The sequence below is a fragment of the Aptenodytes forsteri genome, unplaced genomic scaffold (assembly GCF_000699145.1).
Source record: "Aptenodytes forsteri isolate BGI_AS27 unplaced genomic scaffold, ASM69914v1 Scaffold9, whole genome shotgun sequence".
In the NCBI taxonomy this organism is placed as follows: domain Eukaryota; kingdom Metazoa; phylum Chordata; class Aves; order Sphenisciformes; family Spheniscidae; genus Aptenodytes; species Aptenodytes forsteri.
The window spans coordinates 7,174,488-7,196,752 of NW_008796217.1; the positions used below are offsets into that span (position 1 = coordinate 7,174,488).

General features: G+C 43.3%; 1 protein-coding gene across 1 annotated transcript in view; it reads left to right on the plus strand.

Moving 5' to 3' along the window:
- TGFBR2 (transforming growth factor beta receptor 2) overlaps positions 1-20,465 on the plus strand; it is a 98,554-nt gene extending 78,089 nt beyond the window's left edge. Inside the window, exons 5-8 of the mRNA XM_009288653.2 lie at positions 2,925-3,724; positions 7,996-8,137; positions 16,252-16,379; positions 19,930-20,465. Coding sequence (XP_009286928.1) covers positions 2,925-3,724; positions 7,996-8,137; positions 16,252-16,379; positions 19,930-20,109 — 1,250 coding nt within the window. The 3' untranslated portion in view covers positions 20,110-20,465. The remainder of the gene's footprint in view (positions 1-2,924; positions 3,725-7,995; positions 8,138-16,251; positions 16,380-19,929) is intronic.
- The last annotated feature ends 1,800 nt before the right edge of the window (positions 20,466-22,265 follow it).

Sequence of the window (22,265 nt, forward strand, 5' to 3'; positions counted from 1 at the left end):
ATTTGCAACATCAACAGTTTCTCCCTTCCACCCAGAAATCCCCCTGCACCACCAGCAGAGCTTTTTCTTTTGCAAAAAGAGGAAGAGCCAAAGGGGCTGTGAAGTCTGCTGGAGACTTCTCAGCTGTAGGCCAAAATAATACAGCCTGCTCTAGAGCATTATAGGAATGATCGGAGACCCTCAGACAGGTAGCCATAACAGTCAAGGATTGGCGGCTTTGAGTGAGTTTCTTCTCAGTTAGAGCCGAACATGCACCCAACTACCTCCAACTGCTTGGACTCATGGGGAGAAATTTGAAAGAGAACTAATACATCTTGGGTTTTTTCTCCCTCATTTAGAAAGACATTTGTATTTCAAAAATCTGGGCTACATATTGCACCACTGTGGCAAAGAAAAAGGGCTTGAAGGGCCCTAAAGAGGCATGTTCATCGTTGTTAAAAAGTATACTGTATGATATAGATGACATATTACTCAGTTTCAAGAGCAGAGCCCAAACTTCAAGCATGCTTTCCTGTGGTCAAGAAAAAAAAAAAAACAAAACAACAGAACTCCAAACATTCATCAAAACTATTTTATCTGATTGTTACAGATCATAGTGGCGTTCATGCAGTTGTGGCCTGCTTGCAGCCAAAACTCCGAAATGGCCATCCCATAACATAGTCAGTTCTCTTCCACTGGGGTGTTTCCCAGTGGAAACAAGTTCTTTATAAAGCAGATTTTCTGAGAGCGAAGAATGCTCATGGGAGTAAGCAATGCAAATCTTCTGTTTACTGACAGTGACATTAGACTTTCTAAATATATTCCTCCAGTAAGGGCCATAAAAACCTGGGTTTTTTTTCCCCTGTTCAACATGTTGAGAAGCAGAAGGGATGCCTGTAATCTGTGATGAACTTTTAAGTATTTTTTTTATTTAAAAGTTAAAAAGTTTCAAATTTACTAACATTTTGTTGCCAAAGGAAATCACTTGAGAATAAGGATTTGTGGTTTGCATAGATGTGGAAGAAGGGATTGGCTTAAAAGATTCTTTTGCATAAATAAAGGAAATACATTATTTGTAGGTGCTGCTAGTGAATGCCACTGACCTGTGCTAGCTGGGAATGTCAGTGCTAGAAAGGCACTTCCTCTTCCTTGAAACCCTGTGAGAGAGGCTAGGATTTAATTACTTGCTCTACATCTGGTTGATGAACCTTTCAAACAGAGGAAGCACATCCTGGTTCAGGATTCAGGCCTTCTTCCAAATCAAGAAGAATATACTCTTCAGATGTCCCGTCACCTGCCTTTTGAATAGCTGATGGCTCCTGCTGCTTGCCAGCTAACTGTGTTACCAATGGAAAAGTGATTATATGTGAAATTGAAGGGTCAGAGGTACTTCTTGTTCTAACTGTAAACTCTTTTCCGCCACGCCTTTCAGCATTGCTCACCTTCATTTTGAGAGGCACAGATTAGAGGAAACAGAGGTTAGTGGCTAATGTAGTTAGTGGCAACTTCCCTTCGGAGCTTGTTAAGCTTTTCTTTTTCTTATTGACTTATTTGGCCCGATACACAGAACCTGAGTCAGTGACATTGCTGTAAGCATCCGCCAGAGTGCCATGCTGCCAACACAAGCCACTTGCTTAACTCTAGTTGCAGCTTCAGTTGTTTTAGTTCATTTAAGTTAGACTCCCAGGGCTTCTTCCAATTAATCCCCTCCCTCATGGAAAGATAATATAGTACATTTGCTCTGACTCAAAGGAAGAAATAGACGGGGAGAGAACGTTTCCACATGTCCAATCAAATCCGGTTCAGATAAACTCTGACCCTCCTTCTCTAATCTTTTTTCAGAATAAAACTGTTCTCTTTCAAACTGTTCACCTTCCCAAAAAATTCCCCAAACTGAACTAGAAGGGTCACATCTAGAGGTGATAGATCTCTCGCCTCTAGAACCAGAGGCATTGTTGGTTCTGTACCAACAATGGTACAGAATGGTTCTGTACCATTTCCAGAACATCTCCCTGTTGTAGAATATGTCTCTATTGTTCTTCTATTCCCTATCCCTATATGTTCCACCTAAGAGTACGTTAGTGTGTGGACTACACCAGCTGAGTTTGGAGTGAACCGTCAACTGCTTTACAACAAAACAGCCAGTGTACAGCCAGCAAGTGACACACAGAGGATGTTTTCAGTTACATAAATCCATGCAAAAAAAAAAGTACATGGGGGGTGACAGTTCTCAGATGTGTCATACATGCCTGATTGTGCCTGCAAGAGTCAAACACCTGTGTACACGCAGGTGTTTGAATTTGTTCTAGCAACACTCTTTCACATACATCAAAGTATCAGAATCAGTTTTGTTTTTCAGATGTGTATGCAGACATACATATTGCGCCTGAATATTAGCCTGCAGTAGTTGTGTGCGGACAGGGTTCCTGAAGATGTCTTTACACAGATCCCACTGAAATATACTGGATCCGGAGTGATAACTGGTCAAGCGGGAATTCACATGCTGCATTGTCTATTTATTTATCAATCCAGTTCTTAGAAAAATTAATGTGTTCTAGTAATTACTGGTTAAAGGGGCAGATCTGTCAAGAATACATTGACAGAATAAGTGCAGGAGACTTTGGCTATTGTATTCAGGAAAGTGAAGATTTCATCCATAATGTATTAAGAGCCTGAGAGAAGAACAAAGCTATTAAATTACATTAGGTTCTTGCTCATTCAGTTCTGGCTTTTTATAAAATAAGCAGGCAGGGAAGTCCTGGTAAGTGGAGGCCTATATACAAAACAACATTTTGAGGTAAGAAAGCAGTGATAATTTTTATTATTTACTGTTAGTGGAGGAGATCATGTATTGCACTCTGGATAAAAATTATAATTATTGACAGTCTCCTGTATACATAAAGCTATTATATCATTTAATGTATGCCTTCTGTTCTTCTTTACAGATGACCCTCATAAGCCAGAGGAGAAAGATGAAATTTCCAAAGTCACAATCATAAGTCTTGTCCCATTACTGGTGATCTCTGTTGCTGTGATTGTTATCTTTTATGCCTACCGCACTCATAAGAAGAGAAAGCTCAACAAGGCATGGGAGAAGAATGTTAAGCCCAGGAAACATAAAGACTGCAGTGATGTTTGTGCCATTATGTTAGATGATGACCGCTCAGACATCAGCTCTACCTGTGCCAACAACATCAACCACAACACAGAACTGCTGCCCATTGAGTTGGATGTTGTTGTTGGCAAAGGAAGGTTTGCTGAAGTGTATAAAGCCAAATTGAAGCAAAACACATCGGAGCAGTATGAAACTGTGGCAGTCAAGATTTTCCCCTATGAAGAATATGCTTCCTGGAAAACTGAGAAAGACATTTTTTCAGATGTAAACCTCAAGCACGAGAACATCCTCCAATTCTTGACAGCAGAGGAGCGTAAGACAGATCTTGGTAAACAGTATTGGTTGATCACTGCCTTCCATGCTAGAGGAAACTTGCAGGAATATCTCACACGGCACATTATCAGCTGGGAGGACCTCTGGAAACTGGGTGGGTCCTTGGCCCGAGGGATTGCCCATCTGCATAGTGATCACACACCCTGTGGTCGCCCCAAAACACCTATCGTGCACAGAGACCTGAAGAGTTCCAACATCCTGGTGAAAAATGATTTAACCTGCTGTCTCTGTGACTTTGGGTTATCCCTGAGACTGGACCCTTCTCTGTCTGTGGATGACTTGGCTAACAGTGGGCAGGTAAGTCAAAAGTTTGAAGCGGGGGGTGTTGTACCAGTTGGTGTGTCAGTTCCTGGGGTGAAAAGAGGAAGAATTCTATGTTGCCATATTTATTTAAAATCTTAAAAAATGAAAGTGACAGTATTTATAAACAGAGGCTCTAAACGTAACATTAAAGCTACAGTGAGAAATGTGCAATGAAGGTTTTTTTATGATCAGAGAGCTGCATATGTATACAAGACAACCATCCTCTTTATACACTTATACTAAGTGTGTATGAGCTCGTTAGCAACTGTTTGTGGTGCTGCTGCAGTGCACACACACACATATGATAAGGATGTGCTTCACATTGTGAGGTTGTACCACAGTTTTCATGCCTGATGGCATTACAGTTTTGTGTGAGGAGACCCACTCCTGGTGTATCCCAGCATATGTGAAGTCAGTCTTCTATCTTTGAGAGGCATAAGCAGATAACTAGAGTGATAGATAATAAGTCTAAAAGGCCAAAAATAAACTTGTTTAAGATTATGGCACTTTCTCCAAATGCAAGAATCTCAAATAAAAATAATTGCCCTGTTGTTGCTTTTTCAACTAATTAACATGGATAATGCTCATCTACTTCACAAGGATGCCAGGAGGATGTTTATGAATGCTTTGAAGATGAAATTTTTCAAGTAAATCTCTAAATATTGGCTCTTCTAATGAAAACTCCCGTATAAATTCAGACCATTTGTTAAGTTAATTAATTCATAATTATTTAATTATACATATATTTATACATGTATTTTTATATTTATATTTTCATACATAGGTACCATCAAAGCCTGTCCATTTACACTGACTTTTACTTCACATGGAACTAATATTTTGATTTAGAACATTTTCAGGGACACTTCTTCAGTCAGTAGTGCTCTGTGAAGTTCATGGGAGCTTTGCTGTTGTTTATCTAATGAAGTTCTGTCTTTGAAAGTCTCCTTAGTGAGAGGCAACTGTCCTGATCTCATTTTGAGAGGGTTTATTAACCAGCACCAGCAATGATAACCAAGGAAGCTGTATTTAAAATAATACAAACATCACTCACAATTACATCTAATTTCTCTCCAGCATGCCAGACCTTTTTGGAGTTCAGGGAAGTCATACCATATTGTAAGTCATAAGACTGGTTCCATTTGGAATAAAGTGAAAACAGAGTATTCAGCAGTGTAAGGCAGGTGCTCTGAAACTCAGCCCCACAGACACTTTGATTGCTTAAAGCCAACTCATATTTTAAGCTGATTTCTCTGGCATTGCTCACAGACACTTGAAAGTAGGAGGGTAGCATTGATACTGCCACTTCCACAGTCCACACCGACACTGACGGCAGAGTACAGTGCTGCCCAGAGCAGGTTACTGCTTTGGAATCGGTGTCCTTGGGCACTGGTGATGAGGCCCACTGTTTTACTTTGTTTAGCTTCATTGAATTTGTTTGAGGGTGACCTAGCTAGTGTCATTCTTCTCTGTGAGGAGGAGTAAGATGATGTGAAGTGGCTCCACTTCAACCTCCACCTTGTTTCTTCTGGGCACACAGGCACCACCCACTCAAATTCTCCAACATGCCAACTTCAGTGCTGCAGCTTTTGCTAAAGGGGTCTTGCACCAGAATTTGCCTTATGCATAATTTCTAAACTTTACCCTTTGACTCAAACCTTTCCTACCAGGAGGTCCAATCTTTGAAGGTATATAATGGAGCTGACCCAAATCTTAAATCAAGGAAACCTCCAGCTTCCTATGAAATAGATAAAAGAGTGTAAGTATTTTACCATTTTTCTGGTCAGCCTTAGTAATATTCAAGGCAAGTTGTTGGGGTTACAAAGCCATTTTCTTTCCCATCTACCCAACTACCTTCCATATCCTGCAAATGTAGCCATTATTGACCATACAGTACCAGTGCCCTTAGTGACTGGCTGAAACGGTCTTTTTCCCCATTAGAACCTTTGCAGTCTTTTCGGTTTGGCCACCCACGATGGATAATATTTGCAGACATTACTTAATGTGAGTACATAAGTCTGGACCTTTGTCCCATTGTGTTCAAAGGACTGGTAGGTGCCAGCAAGGCCATCAGTTCCTCACCTCAGCAGCATCAGCAACCTTGTAACAGATGGTCTCTCTAATCAGATAAAGAGGGATATCTACTACCCCTCTGACTGACACACCTCAGGGCACAAAGCATCCCTCAACAGCTTGAAAGAAATGTAAGGCCTCCAGTAAAAAAGATCCAAAAGTCACAAAAATTATAATGATGTACCACAGGAAGAGAGATGTTCCCTCACTAGAAGTTTTGGAGCAGCAAGAACTGAAACCAGACTGGTCTTTGCAAAGAGAAAGCATATCCAGACTCCAGAGGGGCAACCAACTCTGAATTGCTGGAGTTTAGATACCTAAAATGGCTTTGAGACTCAGGGCTCAGGTTTCCGTGAGATACAGGAAAAGTATCTCTGACCCAAAGACCTAATAATCTAAATGCAGATAAAAGGACACAAGCAGAGAGGAGCACATGATAAATCCTAAGCAGGATGGAAATGGGATTGATTTGATACAATTCTTCAAATCATTTTAAATTTTCTCCACATTTGCCACCGTACTTTTTAGTTATAGGGCTTGATCCTCCATTGTCCAGCAAAGCTGCAGAATAATTTTCACTGCTGCAAAGAGTGTGAAATGCCAGACCAGAACAGCACGTTGTGACAATGTTAAGAATCTGTATTTAGGCACCATTAGCTCTTGTTAAAATCAGCAGGATTTGGGGGTGTGGGACTGTGGGCCATAGTATACAGGTAACCCTTCTTAAGCTTTGGATGGGGTCTGCTTGGGGAAGAAGTTGTGTGTTGGGGAACGGATTGGGGGTAGGAACAGCCTCTGCTGCAGAATTTCCATAGGTTCATGTTCTGTAGGGGAGGGAGATGCTGGCCTATTCAGTGGTGCTGAGACATGATTGTCCCAAGTACCCATTCAGGGTGTGGCTGTTGCTCACATGCTTGGCCTTAAATTCATCACAGAGTCCACCTAAGAGGGAATTTAACTTTGGGACTGATCGCACATGGTTTTTTCTGTCCTCTGTTGATAAAGGCTTTGATCCTACAACCACTTGGATGTTTCTGACACAGAAATTTGCTGCTGTTGCAGGGTCCTATGACAAAGCTATGTCCTTGATCTTTCCTGCTGTCTTCTTACGGTGCACTGCATTTTTTGTGGAACTTCTTCCCATTTGCCCTGAGCCTGGGGTGATAAGACATGTTTAGAGAAGCTTGTAAAATGGATGTTGTAGGGCTCTCTCAGGGACCGTACATTTACTATGTGGCTGCCTGCAATTGCAGACCCAGTAACTGAAATGATCTGTTGCAGTCCTGCTTGCCGCTGGGCTCTGTAGTGCAGTCTACAAATAGCTCATTTGAATCACAGGTCCTACTGCATCACCCACTTGTGCTTGTTCATCTCTGTGATTAACCAGTCTCCAATCTGAAACTGTCTTTGCCTGATCAAAGACTTATTATGTTTGCAGTTCTTCAAGGGGGGTAAATTTTTTATACCTACCCTGTGAAGAGTTTGTCATTTGAGAGCAACTGTTGAGTGATCCAAAAATTCTTCCTTAAATCCTTTCTTGTGATAAAAACAGACGTTTAAACTTTGCCTTCTGTAATGCAAGGTCATAATCTAGATTTCAGCAAAGCTGCTAAAATAATTGCTGAAAATTGCACAGTATGAATAAAGTTTATGAGAACGGTTTTTCAAACAAAGGGGCTGATTTTTGGTTTCGATTCAAATGTGTGCTTCTGCATTCAGTATTTGTGTATTTGCTTTCTTCTGCCAGGCCTGCATTTACCACTTTCCTTTTAAGCCTACCATGAAAAGAAACAGCTAACACTGTAATATGCAGTGCAAAAGAATACAATGTGTTTCTTGCTCATCCGAAACACACTCGGTCAGTGGCAATTGCTTCAGGCCCAAAGGGCAGAGTTTATCTGTGAACAGCCAAAGAGTGAGAAAGCTTGTTAGTGTCAAAATTATTTGCTTAAGGAACTAAAAAGGGCTTCTTTTTCTTTCTTTACCAAGGGAGGTGCAAGTAAGTTGGTAGTCAGAACAATGCCAGATTCCCCTGGCAGCAGAAAATACAACCTGTGCCAAGTATGGCCTGCATTTTTGGATACATGTCAAATGGCACCGTTTCTGTGAAAGCTGAAGTTAAATCACAGCAGAATCCAAAACATGAATTACAATTGCAGCTCCTGAGCTCTTCCCAATCTCCTCTCCTATAGGTTGGCACAGCAAGGTACATGGCCCCTGAGGTTCTGGAATCCAGGATGAACCTGGAGAACGTGGAGTCCTTCAAACAAACCGATGTGTACTCCATGGCTTTGGTCCTCTGGGAAATGACATCTCGCTGTAACGGCGTCGGAGGTAAGTGCCATCAGTTTTCTTCTCTCTAAAAGTATGTTTGGACAGACAGGCTCTTGTGGTTGTCTGGGGAGGGGATGATTCTTTTTAACTCCCACCAATTGTTCTAGGGTACCTGGATGCTGTAAATTAACAGGCCTTTGGTAGTATGAGATGCGCATGTGCATAAGCAGGCTTGAAGGGTAAGCACCTGAGAGAATGAGAAAATCGGTCCTGGATTGGTGTAAGGATAAATCTGCTGTTAGGTAGACTATTTTTAAAGATAATTAATGTCTGTTTTTTCCTATAACATCTTGAGTAGCCATGGATTGAGTCAGTCTGGTTGACCTCACCCAAAATGATTAGAAACATAAGACAATTTGAAATATTACGACCAAGAAGTGATAACTGCCTCCCATTTACTCTCATAGAATGTTAATTCTGAAACCTAATGATGTCTGATTTTTCCTGTAACATCTTGAGTAGCCATGGATTGACTCAGTCTGGTTGACCTCACCCAAAATGATTAGAAACATAAGACAATTTGAAATATTACGACCAAGAAGTGATAACTGCCTCCCATTTACTCTCATAGAATGTTAATTCTGAAACCTAATGAGGGCCAGTTAAGTGTCGCATTTACTAATTGATCATTTCAGTAAGAGCCATCATAGTGATACAGAAACCTTCCTTCTTTCCCAAAATCCCCAGCTGCTGCTCATCATTTTTTGTGATGTTGTAAGAGATCATCCATATGAGAAATCAAGGGATGTTTGTTGTATGAAGTGCAGTAACAAAATAAAAATGATTGGAACTATCAGAACAGCTCCAGGAAGAGCTGCTGTGCTTCTTCATATTCAGAGTTTGTTCACTGAAACAAAAATCTCCATTTCTGCTTTGCCTAAAGCTGCCCCAGAATTCCCAGTGTGCAGCACTGGTATGTGCTAGAAATCAGAAAAGTTGCTGTTGAGATATCTGCATTACATATTGCCATGTTTGAGGATTTTCACCTTACTTCAGGGACTAAAATGAGACTAAGTTACATATAAAATTCTTCAGTCTGCTGGTATTGTCTAACATTCATTCTAACAAAAACTGCCGCACAGTCCAGGGCTCTCACAGCCAGTCTAAGGAGTGGGGCTGTAAAAGGTAACACTAATGTGGGTATTACAGTAGACATGCAACTATGATTTGATTTGTTATCCTTCTTTCAAAACCACAGAGGCTCCTTTTTCTTCGGACTTGGCACGGTTGCATCTCGAAGGGCTGCCACAGAGACAGGACAATCTTGCAGGCTAGAGCACTACAGTATGGGGAACACAGTGTACAGGAGGGAAACCAATGTCCCATGGGAAGATGTGCATAGCTGCTCCTTGTTTCTCTGCTAACATCCGTGGGATACCACAAGGGTGTCCATGGAGGTCTCTGAAGCCACTCTGCAACAGTGGCTGTGTGGCTGCATCACGGTGTCCGTGTGCAGGCGGGAGGAATGCCTCCACCTCAGTCTCCTCCTATGCCTGACGAGCATTTAGTCTTGTTGGGTGGGCTGGACTGTGGGCAACAGATTTGCCCCTGTTTGCACCCTGCTGGGAAAGCTACAAAGCAAGTATGTGTGCAAACAGCTAGTGCTAGCATAAAAGCATGAAAAAAAATTCTTTTCTAGTCAAACATTTCAGGGAAAAAACATTTGGTGCTTCAGGAACTGAACCTCAGTCTGGCATATTCCAAGGCAAACCTATCCACATTTAACTGTCATGGTCATGCCTGTTTCTAAATGCATTGGCACAATCTCAGCCTTTTATTAGCACTTTGTAAATGTGGCTGAGGAGATTTAAAACCCGAGAAAAAGGATCTTTGCCCTGTCTCTTGAGCTCTCCCTGTTTCTTGCATTTAGGAACTCACCTTATTAATATAAATATGACCGGTTCACTGTGGAGGCTTTTATCTTTGCTGATGCCCGAGTCCCTTCCTGTTCATATTTGCTGAGTACAGTGAAATGGAGATTGTGGCAAGAGCAAACCTTATTGCTGCTGTTCTCAGAAGGCAGCTGCCTAAAAGAGGATATAAAGGGAGTTTCATAAGGAAGGAAAATCACCAGCATGTTTAGCTAGAAGAGACTGACCCGTTATAACCTTGAGAAGAAGAGCTGAACTCATTTCAGGAAAAGGAAAGATTTCTGTGGCCCAGCATCCCCTTCGCTTTCAAGATGGAGCTTAACCTCCACCCACATCCTGATTTTCCCTATTCATTTCATCCCTCAGTGATCCTCATCCCCAGAAACACATTTCTTGAATTTCATTTCTCTATTTCAGTCATCTTTTCAGGGGCTGAAGCCCCCAGCAAAACCACAGGAGTACTTGGGCAGATCTGTGGGGGTGGAACTTGGGCTTAGTGTCTTCATGCAGAGCAGTTAAATACAACTCCCAGGATGTAGCTCCCTTAACTTGTCACTGGTACTGAGCTGCAGCAGCATTGCACGGTTTCTCTCATTTCCTTCTTAGATTTTCCCCTGGTTTGTGCAGTCTGGCTATCTTTGCAACCAGCTGGTGAAATACCCTTACAGTGATTCATGACTACAGCTCCCCCTCTGCTTTCTTTCTCCATCTGTCACTCGTGAGATTCCCTCCTCTCCTCTCAGCCTTCCTGAGGAGCTGCCTCCACTCACGCAAACCCCTCTTTTCTTCCTATAGTGTTAGGCACTGAGAGAAATGACCTCACGTATAAGCTGGAGCAGGCTGACCTGATTGCAGCCAGCCTTTCCAAAGGAGCCTAAAAGATGTAGGCACCGTCTTTGCAGGGCAGGCTTGACTGTGGTGTCAGCTCCCTGTCGCTAGAGAAACCTGTGGCAGTTTAGAGGGGCAGGAGTGGCAGTCTAAGCTGAGATAGCAGCATTAGCAACTTTAATTAGGGAGGGAAGCATGTGGGGGGGCTAATTGCCATTCAGCCACGTAAAGGTACAGTGACTGATTTCTTTTTCAAAGGGAGCTCTCAGGATTCATTTGTCAGCGTGCAGGTGTTCAGTGAGTGTGGGAGGCAATGGAGGCAGGTCCTTTCGCTACAGCAGCTTTGTCAAACACAGTCTCCATGCTATGCCAGGCCTTTTCAGTCAGCAGACGTTTAAACAAAAATACCCAGCAGCATAATCCATACTGTGAAGCTGCCGTAGTAAATAAGCAGGTGGGGATCGGCTTTTGAGAAAGGCCATGCTGTTCATTGTTACTTTGTTGTGCTAAATATGGAGAAGCAGAAATGGGGCACAAGGGAGAGGGAGACAGAGGCAAAGATCGAGTTTGACTGATTTTTCACTGGAGTATAATTTAAGAGGCATATTTAGAAACTCAGCGATACTACTTTGGGGAGAACTTCAACTGCTCCACGCTGCCATTAACTTGGTATTTCATTCAGCGCAACAGCTGTGCACCAGATGCTGCATGTTGCAAGAAATATAATTTTCATCTCAACCACTTGCTTTCAGAGCGACACAGCTTTGGCGACAGAGGCAAGTGTAATTTCTCTGACAGCCTCCTAGAAAGAAAAGAAAACCATCTGTTTTGTATCGGAGCTGCTACGGGTGGGGGACTGTTGGGGGTGGCAGGGGAGAGGGAAAGGAAAAGGAACTTCTGGATACACGGGGTTGGTGAAGAGAGAGAAGAGAAACCCCTCAGAAAATGGCGACGTTGCTCATGCAGTATTGTAGTGCTTGGAGCGGTGGCTGGCTTCGGTATAGCAGCAGGGCTTTGTTTGAAATGGCAGCCTTGCTTTACCAGACCTGTGTTTAATGTGAATAAAATCACTGATTAATCTTATGCTTACTTGGAAAGAGTCAGCCAAGAGCCACAGTTTGGTAACTAAGCATTTGTGCATCCTGTACCTCATGGTAACATGAGCATGAAATGCTCAGCTTTCATCATATTGACGTGGAAAGGTGACAGTTTCTGGCGGCAGGGAGCATTTTGATAGCCTGTACAGTGGGGCTGTGTCTGCGCATTGGGCCCTGAGGTGGCTGCAGCTGGGGCCTGATTTAAACCTCTCCTTCTGTGGAGCAGAGCGCAGTTAGGGCACGCCTGCACTGGCTTGTGGTGGCATATAACCCCGAGCTGGTACATCCACACAGTGCAGCAGCACCCCATGACAGTAACTCCTGTCCTAGAAATTCTCTAAATGTCACCACAGTACTACACGTAAGGTAGCAAGTGCTGTCCTTTAACAAGCCCAGGTAGCAGTAGATAAGATCGCTGCACTACACTCCATGTTGGGCACTGATGTGCTCTGTGTTCCTCTACTTTCCCACCTCAGGATCCAGCACACAGTGACTAAGCAGCCTGTAACCGTACACTGATGGCAGAGCTCGTGCACTCCCAAACCTTTGGAAGGGTGGCTGTGTCTTTGATCATCAGATGTGAAGTCACTTAAAACATGTCTGTGCAAGGGAAACTGCGCAGTGAGTTCACCCATCCCAACACACCCTTACCCTTCCCAGCTAGCATCCGTATTCTGAAGGAATGGAATGGGGAAACCTAGGGAAAATGTGAAGTAAGCATTTGACAGCTCCTTTAACTTGACCATGAAATGGCTTTTGAGCCTCTGCTTTATGCGTTATTATCCCTTTGTGCAACAGCTAAGTAGATCCACCACCCAAATTCCTCTAGCGTAAAGAAAGACACAATCTGCACACACACAGAGGTGTGTGTCTGTGTGTGTGTGCGTGCATGAGCTGTCACAGTAGCTCCACCATCAATTGATTTATCCCTTCTGTGGCTCTCCCTTTGTAAACTCTGAAGGGAGGGGCATTTCAAAAGGACCTGAAAGTTCCCGAACACAAGCCCACTGCTGTGGACTGTGCTTCACAGTTGATTTTTGCTGGCCGCCTTTCACCTCACTCCTGCTTTGATTCTACAAATGAGCCTTCATTTCCAGCGTGAGAAGTTGCCCCACAGAAATCAGTAAGACACATCACATGAGGGAGTGTCGACAGGGTTTGTGGGTGTGCTGTTCTGACCCAAAGGAAGAGAATCTCACTGCAAAGAGCTTAGAGTAGAGTAGAAAAAGATTACATCAGTGGGGCATATTTTTCATGAGGAAGCCACGGCCAAATTTTCCAAAGCATTCATCAGACACAACAAATAGATTTTCAGTACTGTCTCTGTTTGGGGCTAAAATTCCAGTCCCAGCCTTTCTGAGAGTTACGGCCAGGCCATTGTCAAAGGAAACCAGAAGTACAGCGATTATTAGTGCAAGATAGCTCACAACCATAAAGATTAAATGCTGGAGGTTAAAGTTGAAGGAACTCTGCCATTACTGAACACTAAAGGTGCTGTAGTTCATGGTACCTGAGGTATTTATGGTACTTCAGCCAGTTGTCATTTTTAGTGCCTGACTGGTCTAAAAACAATCAAAAGAAACATATAAGGCATGAAAAATAGATTCAGCATCTGTATACAGCCGTGCACAAGCAGCTAGGCACAAACACCTTAACCTACCTCAAATTGACATCTGTTACATCTACTGTAGCACGTCAACATGATCCATGAATAGCCCCAGCTATTTCTGCAAAATGTGTCTGACACCTGAGATTCCACAGCATAAGGATGATCTACTGTGAGAGGATTCAGTGGGCTTTTCTTTCTAAGGGAAAGAGAAGCAAGATAATAAATAGCAAGAAGATGCTGCATGCTTTTCAAACCGAGGGAAGGCACAACTGTAGTACTATAAAGTCATTACTGTGAATTGGCATCTGGCCTCAATTTCTCTTTCTCTACCATTAAAAAAAAAAAGAAAACAAACAAACAAAAAACCCCCAAACCCCCAAAAAACCCAAACCTGAAAAACCTCTTCACTCTTTATGTTTGGAAGAGGAAGGCTCATAGCATAGAAAGAATTTCTGAAACAGGGAAAATGTATTACAAACCTATCAATTCCCCGGGAAGGCTTTCCCTTCCCCCACTTGAACCATCTCATGAACCTGAATGGCCTTTGGATTAAGCTCATCAAGAGGGAACAGGTCAGCACCGCAGCACCAGCTTCCCTCTGTTGGACATTCGGACTCCTCTGACTCCTCATACTGCAAGAAGATCTCAGAGCCTTGGCTGGTGTCCATGACCACTACCACAATCAAACCATGACTGATGGAGATGGTGTAGGAAATGGCTGTCTAGGTCACGCTATTTAAATTTTCCCAGCAAACTTTAATGCTTTGGTTAGCTTTGAAAGTAGAGGTATCTGCTTTGTAATCGTTATGCATCTGCTGCATAAGTAATCCAGGTCTGACCAGCAAGATGGCAACTTCCCAATTAACTTCTAGGGCTAAAGTCTTGTAAATTTACTTTGGCTGAGTAATCTCTAACTCAGATTAATGCGGGTGAAACTGGTATGCCTTCTTGTAGAGGAAAGAAAGCAAGCAGACTTTGGCCCTTGAGTCTTAAAGAAAGTGATTTACGTATGAGAAGGTAGGAGTTGTGTTTCGGGACTATAGCCACTCTCCAGAGCATTGTGTGGACAGTGGCCAGCACCAGATGGTTCAGGAGAAGGAAGGAGAGCTCTGCAGGAGGCATCTGTGGGGTGATCTGCTGCACTGCACACACAGTTGTTTGCAGCTGGATCTCTAAATGCTGAACATTTGAAGCACAAGGTTTAATATCGCTTCCAAAATGTTTGTTATTATAACTTGGCTATTCTTTTTAAGCTTTAGAAATTCTTTTTCTGTAGCCTGATAAAGTCTTCATCTCGTGGCCATCACGTAGAAGTGAGATCTACAGCCTGACTAAGGTTTTGGAGAAAAGTCCACCTTTTAGTTATGTTCGATACTACCTTGTTTTTATCATGAGACATGACAGAAGGATCTGACCTGTGTCAGATAACTAAACCCATTAGTTATTTTAAGTATTTTATCATATGACCCCTTACCTTTCTCTCCAAAGTAAACAAAGCCAAGCTTTAGAGGTTCTTCCCATTTTTGGGGGGCCTTTAATCATTGTTATCACCCTTCTAGGAGCTTCTTTTTACCATAAAATGCCCCTTGAGAGGAGTGAGCAGTACTGGACACTGCATTTGAACTTTGGTTGTAACATTACACAACAGTACTGTGTCTCCTGTCTCGTTCATCACTCTTCACACATCTTCTGGGCACTCACATGCATTCTTCAGACTGCCTTGTAGATTACACTTCAGTTTTTCTTGCCCTCAATTAATTCCTAGAAAGAAATAAGAGGCAGCAGAACAGGCCAACTTCATAAATCTTTATCTAATACTAGCAAGTCATTAGGCCTGTGAGTAAAGTCTCCATCTGTTCCCAAAGAAACCACAGCATTTTCTACACTGTGTCAGCATCTACTATAATATTTCCGCTCTCAGAGATTTCTTGAGTTTTCTCCAAAGGTCCCATATGTCTGCCTCTTCCTTTCTCTCTCCAAAGAAAAGCAAAGAAAATATGCAACATGCAAACAAAAACTAGAATGGCAGCAGCCCCTTCAGGAAGCTGTGCCCCCTGCATCATGGGCCAAAACTGACCCATTTTGGGAAAGAGGCCTAAAATAAGAGCAGACTACTACTTTCTATAAAGGAATGCAGCTCAGTAATAAACAAGGGCAGCACGGCAGCTTCCAGCACTGCTCCTTACTGTACCTTTGTCCTTTTCAAGCAACTGTTTCCTCCTAGCAATCTGGCACATTAACATCTATCATGACCTAGATAGATTTCAGTTTATATTTCACCTGATAAGTGTGTGTGGACTCCAGGGGACCTAAGGGGGACCAGTTCTTGCAAGCCTGACTGAAGCAAAACTCACCTTGAAGCTCCTGTGTGTTTTGCTTCAGCACAGATTGAAAGGCTCACAAACCATTATAGGTTACTCTGCTGCTCTGACTGTTGCTAATATGATTATGTACTAAAGGATTTAAATGAAAATTGTTTAGCTGGCTGGGAAAGAAAAGGGGAGGGAGGGGGCGTGTGGGAGAAACACATTTGAAACATTTTTGAAAATGCCAACCGGCTTTGCTTTGTTTGGAGCTGGTCAAGCGGAACAGTGGCACTGAGCAGCTAATCAGTAGCTCCTACTCCTCCAGAGAACAGCCAGCTCCCTTCACACTTGGCACCAGCGCAGCCCAGCTGAATACCCTTGTGTTTGCTTATTCTCTTGGCAGAAGTGAAAGAGTACGAGCCCCCGTTCGGCTCTAAAGTGCGAGAACACCCCTGTGTGGAAAGCATGAAGGACAATGTCCTAAGAGACAGAGGGCGACCCGAGATCCCCAGCTCCTGGCTTAACCATCAGGTAAGAGCACCACATGTGAGCAGCTGGGAGCTGCATTATACATTTAGCTGCTGCCTGAAGCCTGAGCCTTAACTCAGTGTCCTGTCCAACAGGCTGGACCTCTCTTTTGCACAGATTAGAGCTCTGTCACATGGTGACACCGGTGCTGCCGTGTTCAGACACCACAGTGCTCTGCACCATGCCTAGCCCAAAGCCCTGGGATTTCTGCTGCCCACCAGTGTAATCTAAAAGTGATCAAAACAAAAAGATTGGAAACCTGAGATGCGACAATCATCTAGACAGCTACAGAATAATTAGGGCCTTAAAGCACACTGTGCGCAGGCTCTGAAAGGTCAGAGAGAACAACTTCACACATGGGCCCCTTCAGCAGAGAAAACAAATCTCAGTACTTTATCATGGAGAGCAGTCATAGTTGTATCCCAGCTGTTGACAGGTTTAAGAAAATAGGAAATGGGTCTTCAGCAAGCCAGTCTGTTTTTATTCAGGTTGCGCATTAGCAGTCCATTTCCCTTGCATGTCATGAAGCACTCTGTCAGCTTTCCCCATTCACGGACACCATGGTTGCACTTCCTAGGCAATAGTTGCAGCCCGATTTCTCAGTAGATGAAACGGAATGGAAACAAGCCAAAGGCATGCATTTCTTCACCTTTGCTCTGAGCAGTTTTATCAGAAGAGATAAAATGAGAATCGTCTCAGAGGAGACGTGAGGCTTGGTCATTCCACTTGTCAATGAAATATGTTAGCAGTCTTTACAGACAAAAGGAAAGCATCGTGGACATTTATAAAAGCCCAGGCAACGAAGATCAGCTAGTATTTCCATCAGGAGCAATGTAACACTCCCTTTTTCATTCCTGTTGAGATGTTAAAATCACAGTCTAACACCTACTTAGGAAAGGCCAAGTGAGTGGCCAAAATCAATCATCTTTCTGACCAAGAACAATGCATCTGCTGCCTGATGACTATGGCAGAGTGCAGCCCCTTCCTGGACCACTTGCTCCTTATGTAGTCATCTGTGATGAGTATGGTTACTGAGGAGGGCTGCTTTAACTGGGGAAGAGAGCTGTATTTTGAGGGACACCTGGATATCTGGTGTTACGAGTACTAAAAAGACCTTGACATTTCCATGATATGATTGACATGCCATAGATACAACCATCTTCTAAATGACAAGTTAAGCTGGGAAGGAGAGATTATACTAACGCTCATCTTTATAGGAAAGAACTGTTTGCAGAAATTTTATAAAAATTGTGGATGAGCTGGTAAAAGGGATCATGAGTTGACTGCAGTTGTTTGTTTTCCACAAAGCCAAAATGAAGTCCAAACTGGTAATACATATGTGGTACTTTAGGAGAGCCCAATTAACAAAGCAGAAAAGAATCCTGAGCCAGATCATTTCGGAGATAAAAATTAAATAGTAGAAAATGCTTAAAATTAGGAACAGTGTGAGAACGTTTCTCGGGATATTCAAAAGACATGGTTTCATGTGTGAAAAAAATTATAGTAAAGAAGGGTAGAGAACTGATTAGGGAGACAGAAGAACAACAGGAAGATCTGTGGTTAGCAAACTTGAGGATAACCACAGTTTTCTCAAGAGCAAAAGGAAATCTAACAGTACCAATCTGTTGCTGGATATGAAAGAAGGATACTGCTTATGCTAATGCAAAGGCAGACATGGTCAGCAAATATTTCTGTTCTGCATTTGGGAAAAGTCAGATGATGTACATGTAATAGAAGGTGATGGAAGCTCCTATAAAGCAAAAGTCATTGGCACTTGAAGCAGGCGTGGGGCAGTGTTAGGTGGCCCAGAGACTTGTCTGTGTTCAGGACAGGGCTACTCCTGCGGGCACTACGGCAGGGCACTGCATTACGTGGCAGTAGACACAGGCAGTATCGCCAGTTATGTCTTGGAGAGAAGTGTCCAGGCACTCGTTTCATGCACAGCCAGGCATAGCGGCAAGCGTAGGTGTGCCGGCGTGCCCAGGGCGCCTGGGCAGGGAAGCACTGGACTCAAGTTCCCCGTGGTGCTCAGGCACAGGGCAGGCCCATGGCTGCTCTCATGGCAGCAAGCCTGAGTGTGTGGAGGGCTGCAGCTCCAGGTACTGGAGCAGAGCTGTGAGATATACTGTGAATTTCGTCACCTCTGGGTTTACATAGCAAGTAAAATGATTGCAGATTTGGACCTAGGTGTCCTGCATTCGACTTCAAAGATTTCTTCCCTATGTAAAACCCAGACCTCAGCCTGCCTCCAGTACAGGGCACCCCACCGACTGGGAGGACCACGCGTCTGCGCTTGTGTGTCACTGGGACGGGCACAGCTGGCTCCAGCAGGGTTCAGCTAAGAGAAATGGGAGGCAGGAAATGGGTGCCTGATAGCACACTCACAGGACATTTAATGAAGGTGGATTTAATTGCCTTCGCCTGAATCCCTTCAGCGTTTCACATTGCACTATCTAAAATGTGGTGATGCATCGGCTTCCGCGGGGCTGTGACGGTTTGCAGCAGCTGAGGATCTGCTCTGAACGCCATAGAAGTTGCTCTTACTGTAACGGCTCTTCCATATTCATTTCCTTCCTCTGCAGTCGTGTTTTTGTAATGAACTCATTATTCATCGTGATAAAATTCTGGAATGGATTTACATATTACAATTTTTCCCCCCCTTAATGAGATTTGTTGCACTATTGATTTCAAGTTAATGTTTAATATTTAATTTAATTTACTGCTTGTAATTTCAATGCCAGCAGAAAACTAATGTTATTTGTATACAGACAATAACGTTCTGCTATTAACATTGACATCAGTCAACATCACCAATTAGGTAAATTATGCAATTAATGCAGTGTTGTGAAATGTTATTTTTTTAAATAAGAAGTTTAAGATAAATCCTACTTAATGGGCTTTTAGTGTCATAAGGCAAGGCACACAATTTCCTGGCAAATACCTCATGTTTATAAAATGCATTACAGAGATGCAACTGGTTTTTGCTCCTGTAAACATGTGCATCAGCATTGAAATGAAGGTTAAATAGTTACATCTGTGAGTGACATGTGTTTAAGTGTTTGTGGGACTGTGGCCCATATTTGCACATAGATTTAGTTAGTCTGCAAGGAATTCATAAAGGGCTGATGCAGGGCCTGATATTGCTGGCAATCAGAATTTTGTCCGAAAAACCCGAACAGAATTCAGGCACGCAAAGGCATGGGTTGAGCAGGAAGTCACGTTATCCAAGAATTCTGATCCTATTTATTAAAAAAAAACCTCTACTTGATCCTACAGCACTAGTGCAAAGCATCATTTTTCTTGTTACAAAGTATCAGAACATATGCCCAGAAATGACAGTACCAACTAAAGTGCTGAAAATACTGCATTAGGGTTTCTTTTAAAAAGATAAGAAAAGCGTGCCCCCCATGACAGTAGCAGCAGAGCCCATAAAGCACCTCCAGGACACACGTGAATAACCCCCTGAACTTCAGAGGGCACTAAAGCAACTCTCACACCGGGGCTTCGGCGGGGACTGGCCCCGTCACGGCTGCTCTCTCTGTGCTCTCTGCAGGGCATCCAGATGGTGTGTGAAACTCTTATTGAGTGCTGGGACCATGACCCTGAGGCCCGGCTCACGGCGCAGTGCGTTGCGGAGCGCTTCAGCGAGCTCAAGCACCACGACAAGTTCTCGGGAAGAAGCTGTTCGGAGGAGAAGATCCCTGAAGATGGCTCCGTGACCACCGCCAAGTAGCGCGCACCCAAGAGCTCCGAAATGGAGGGAAGTCGCTCCTAGACGCGTTCACCTTGGCAAAGGAAGAAGTCTCGATCGGTGCCTTGACTTGCTTCCTGGAGGACTGAGGCTGTCACTACTCCCTTTAGACTCCGGCTCCGGACAGGGAGATGTATTCATGGGAATTAAAAGCCAGGGAGTAGGTGTCATACCCTAGCATTGGCTGCCGGCATCATGTCGTAGGAGGAGCTATGTATGTTAGCACTTCCTCAGGAAATGAGATTTGAAAATAATAACATTATGCACTTTATTAATGCCTGTATATAACTATGAAATTGCTATTTTTATATATATATACATATATATATAAAAAATGTGTGTGTATGTATATATATCTATCTATCTATATATCTATAAACAGCCATGCTCTGAAAAAAAGAGTTAAAAAAAGAAAAAAAAGTGCTTCCAGAAAGTTACCGGTGCGTTAGAGATCCCTCCCCCTTAGGGAAGGAGCCTGGGGAGACTGGCATAGCACGACACCAGCCATTGTGCACTAAACGCTCTGCCAAAAAGATGGGAATAATACGCGATAAGAAGATGGCTTTCAAAGCATGTGCTGTGAACACCGTGCTGTGAACACCCGGCTGTGGCCCTGCCGTTCGCAGTTGCAGGAGCAGTGTCACAGCAGACAGGCCAATTTGGCTTTGCAGTTGTACCTACGCATTCCTGTCTGCAGCACCTTTTGGAAGGTTCAGGGATGCCTTTGCCCTCTCACCGTAACCCCAGTGTCTTTATAGCATCCCAGAACGGGAGCGCGAGGAGGTTTGGTCCCTCCCACACGTGTGTTTCCATACAGAGGCCATTAATGTTGTATGTTTATTGCTTTGAATTCACACTGCTTGCAAGCAGGTTGCAAAATATCAGCGGGTTGAGTTTTCCCCTCCTCCCATCCCCACCCCCCAAACCATACAAAACAAGACAGGGCCAGCAATAATCCAAGGAGATGCTTTATATTTGCTGTGCATTCTGAGTGCGGGCAGTACTATTTTTTTTTTCCTTCCTTTTACCTTGATTGTGTTGCTGTAAGAGCAAACGTTTTATTTCCCTGTACAGCGCGTCTAATTGCTTGACACACCACAGTCTGACTCTGTTCCACGCTTTCTAGAGAACAGTAAGAGGCAACAGCCAGTGCCTTTATTTTTGCAGAAGGACCTCTTAATGTTGTATGTTTATTGCTTTGAATTCACACTGCTTGCAAGCAGGTTGCAAAATATCAGCGGGTTGAGTTTTCCCCTCCTCCCATCCCCACCCCCCAAACCATACAAAACAAGACAGGGCCAGCAATAATCCAAGGAGATGCTTTATATTTGCTTGTGCATTCTAGTGCGGGCAGTACTATTTTTTTTTTCCTTCCTTTTACCTTGATTGTGTTGCTGTAAGAGCAAACGTTTTATTTCCCTGTACAGCGCGTCTAATTGCTTGACACACCACAGTCTGACTCTGTTCCACGCTTTCTAGAGAACAGTAAGAGGCAACAGCCAGTGCCTTTATTTTTGCAAAAGGACCTCGGAGGTGAGGGAAAGCTCCGTAGCATTAGGTTAATGGTATATCCTGCCCTCAGCACTGCTTGCATATAGGGCTGCCCTCAGCAAGTCAGCAATTAACAGAAAAAACCCAAACCCCAAGAAAGACGATTTATTCCAACAGGATCCCTCAGACATTGCTTACATTCCTTCAGTTCTCCAAAATGTTTAAGACAGTTGACATCACATTGGGCCCATATAAATGACAGCAATGTGTTTAATAAGTGCTAACAATTTTGTCTTCAGGAGTTTTGCAGTGATTTTTTCCACTTTTTTCTTCCTCCCGGGCATGTAAGCAGGCCTTGGCAAATAGAAATTCAGCCAGAACAAACCAGTCCTTTACAGACGTATCTGGTGCCATTTATTAAACACCTTTGACAGATAAACATCGATATTCCTCTAGAAGACATTGCCACGTAAGTCAATAGGAATCGTGCTTATTCAAATAAGAGTTAAGATTTATGATGACAAATATTTTTTTTGAAGTGGTTTTGTATCAGCTTTTTTCCTCCCCTCCCCAAAACCAAACAACTCAGAAATATTTAAACAGAGCAGGGCAAAACCTCAGCAACTGCAGTGGGATTCAGAGGAGAC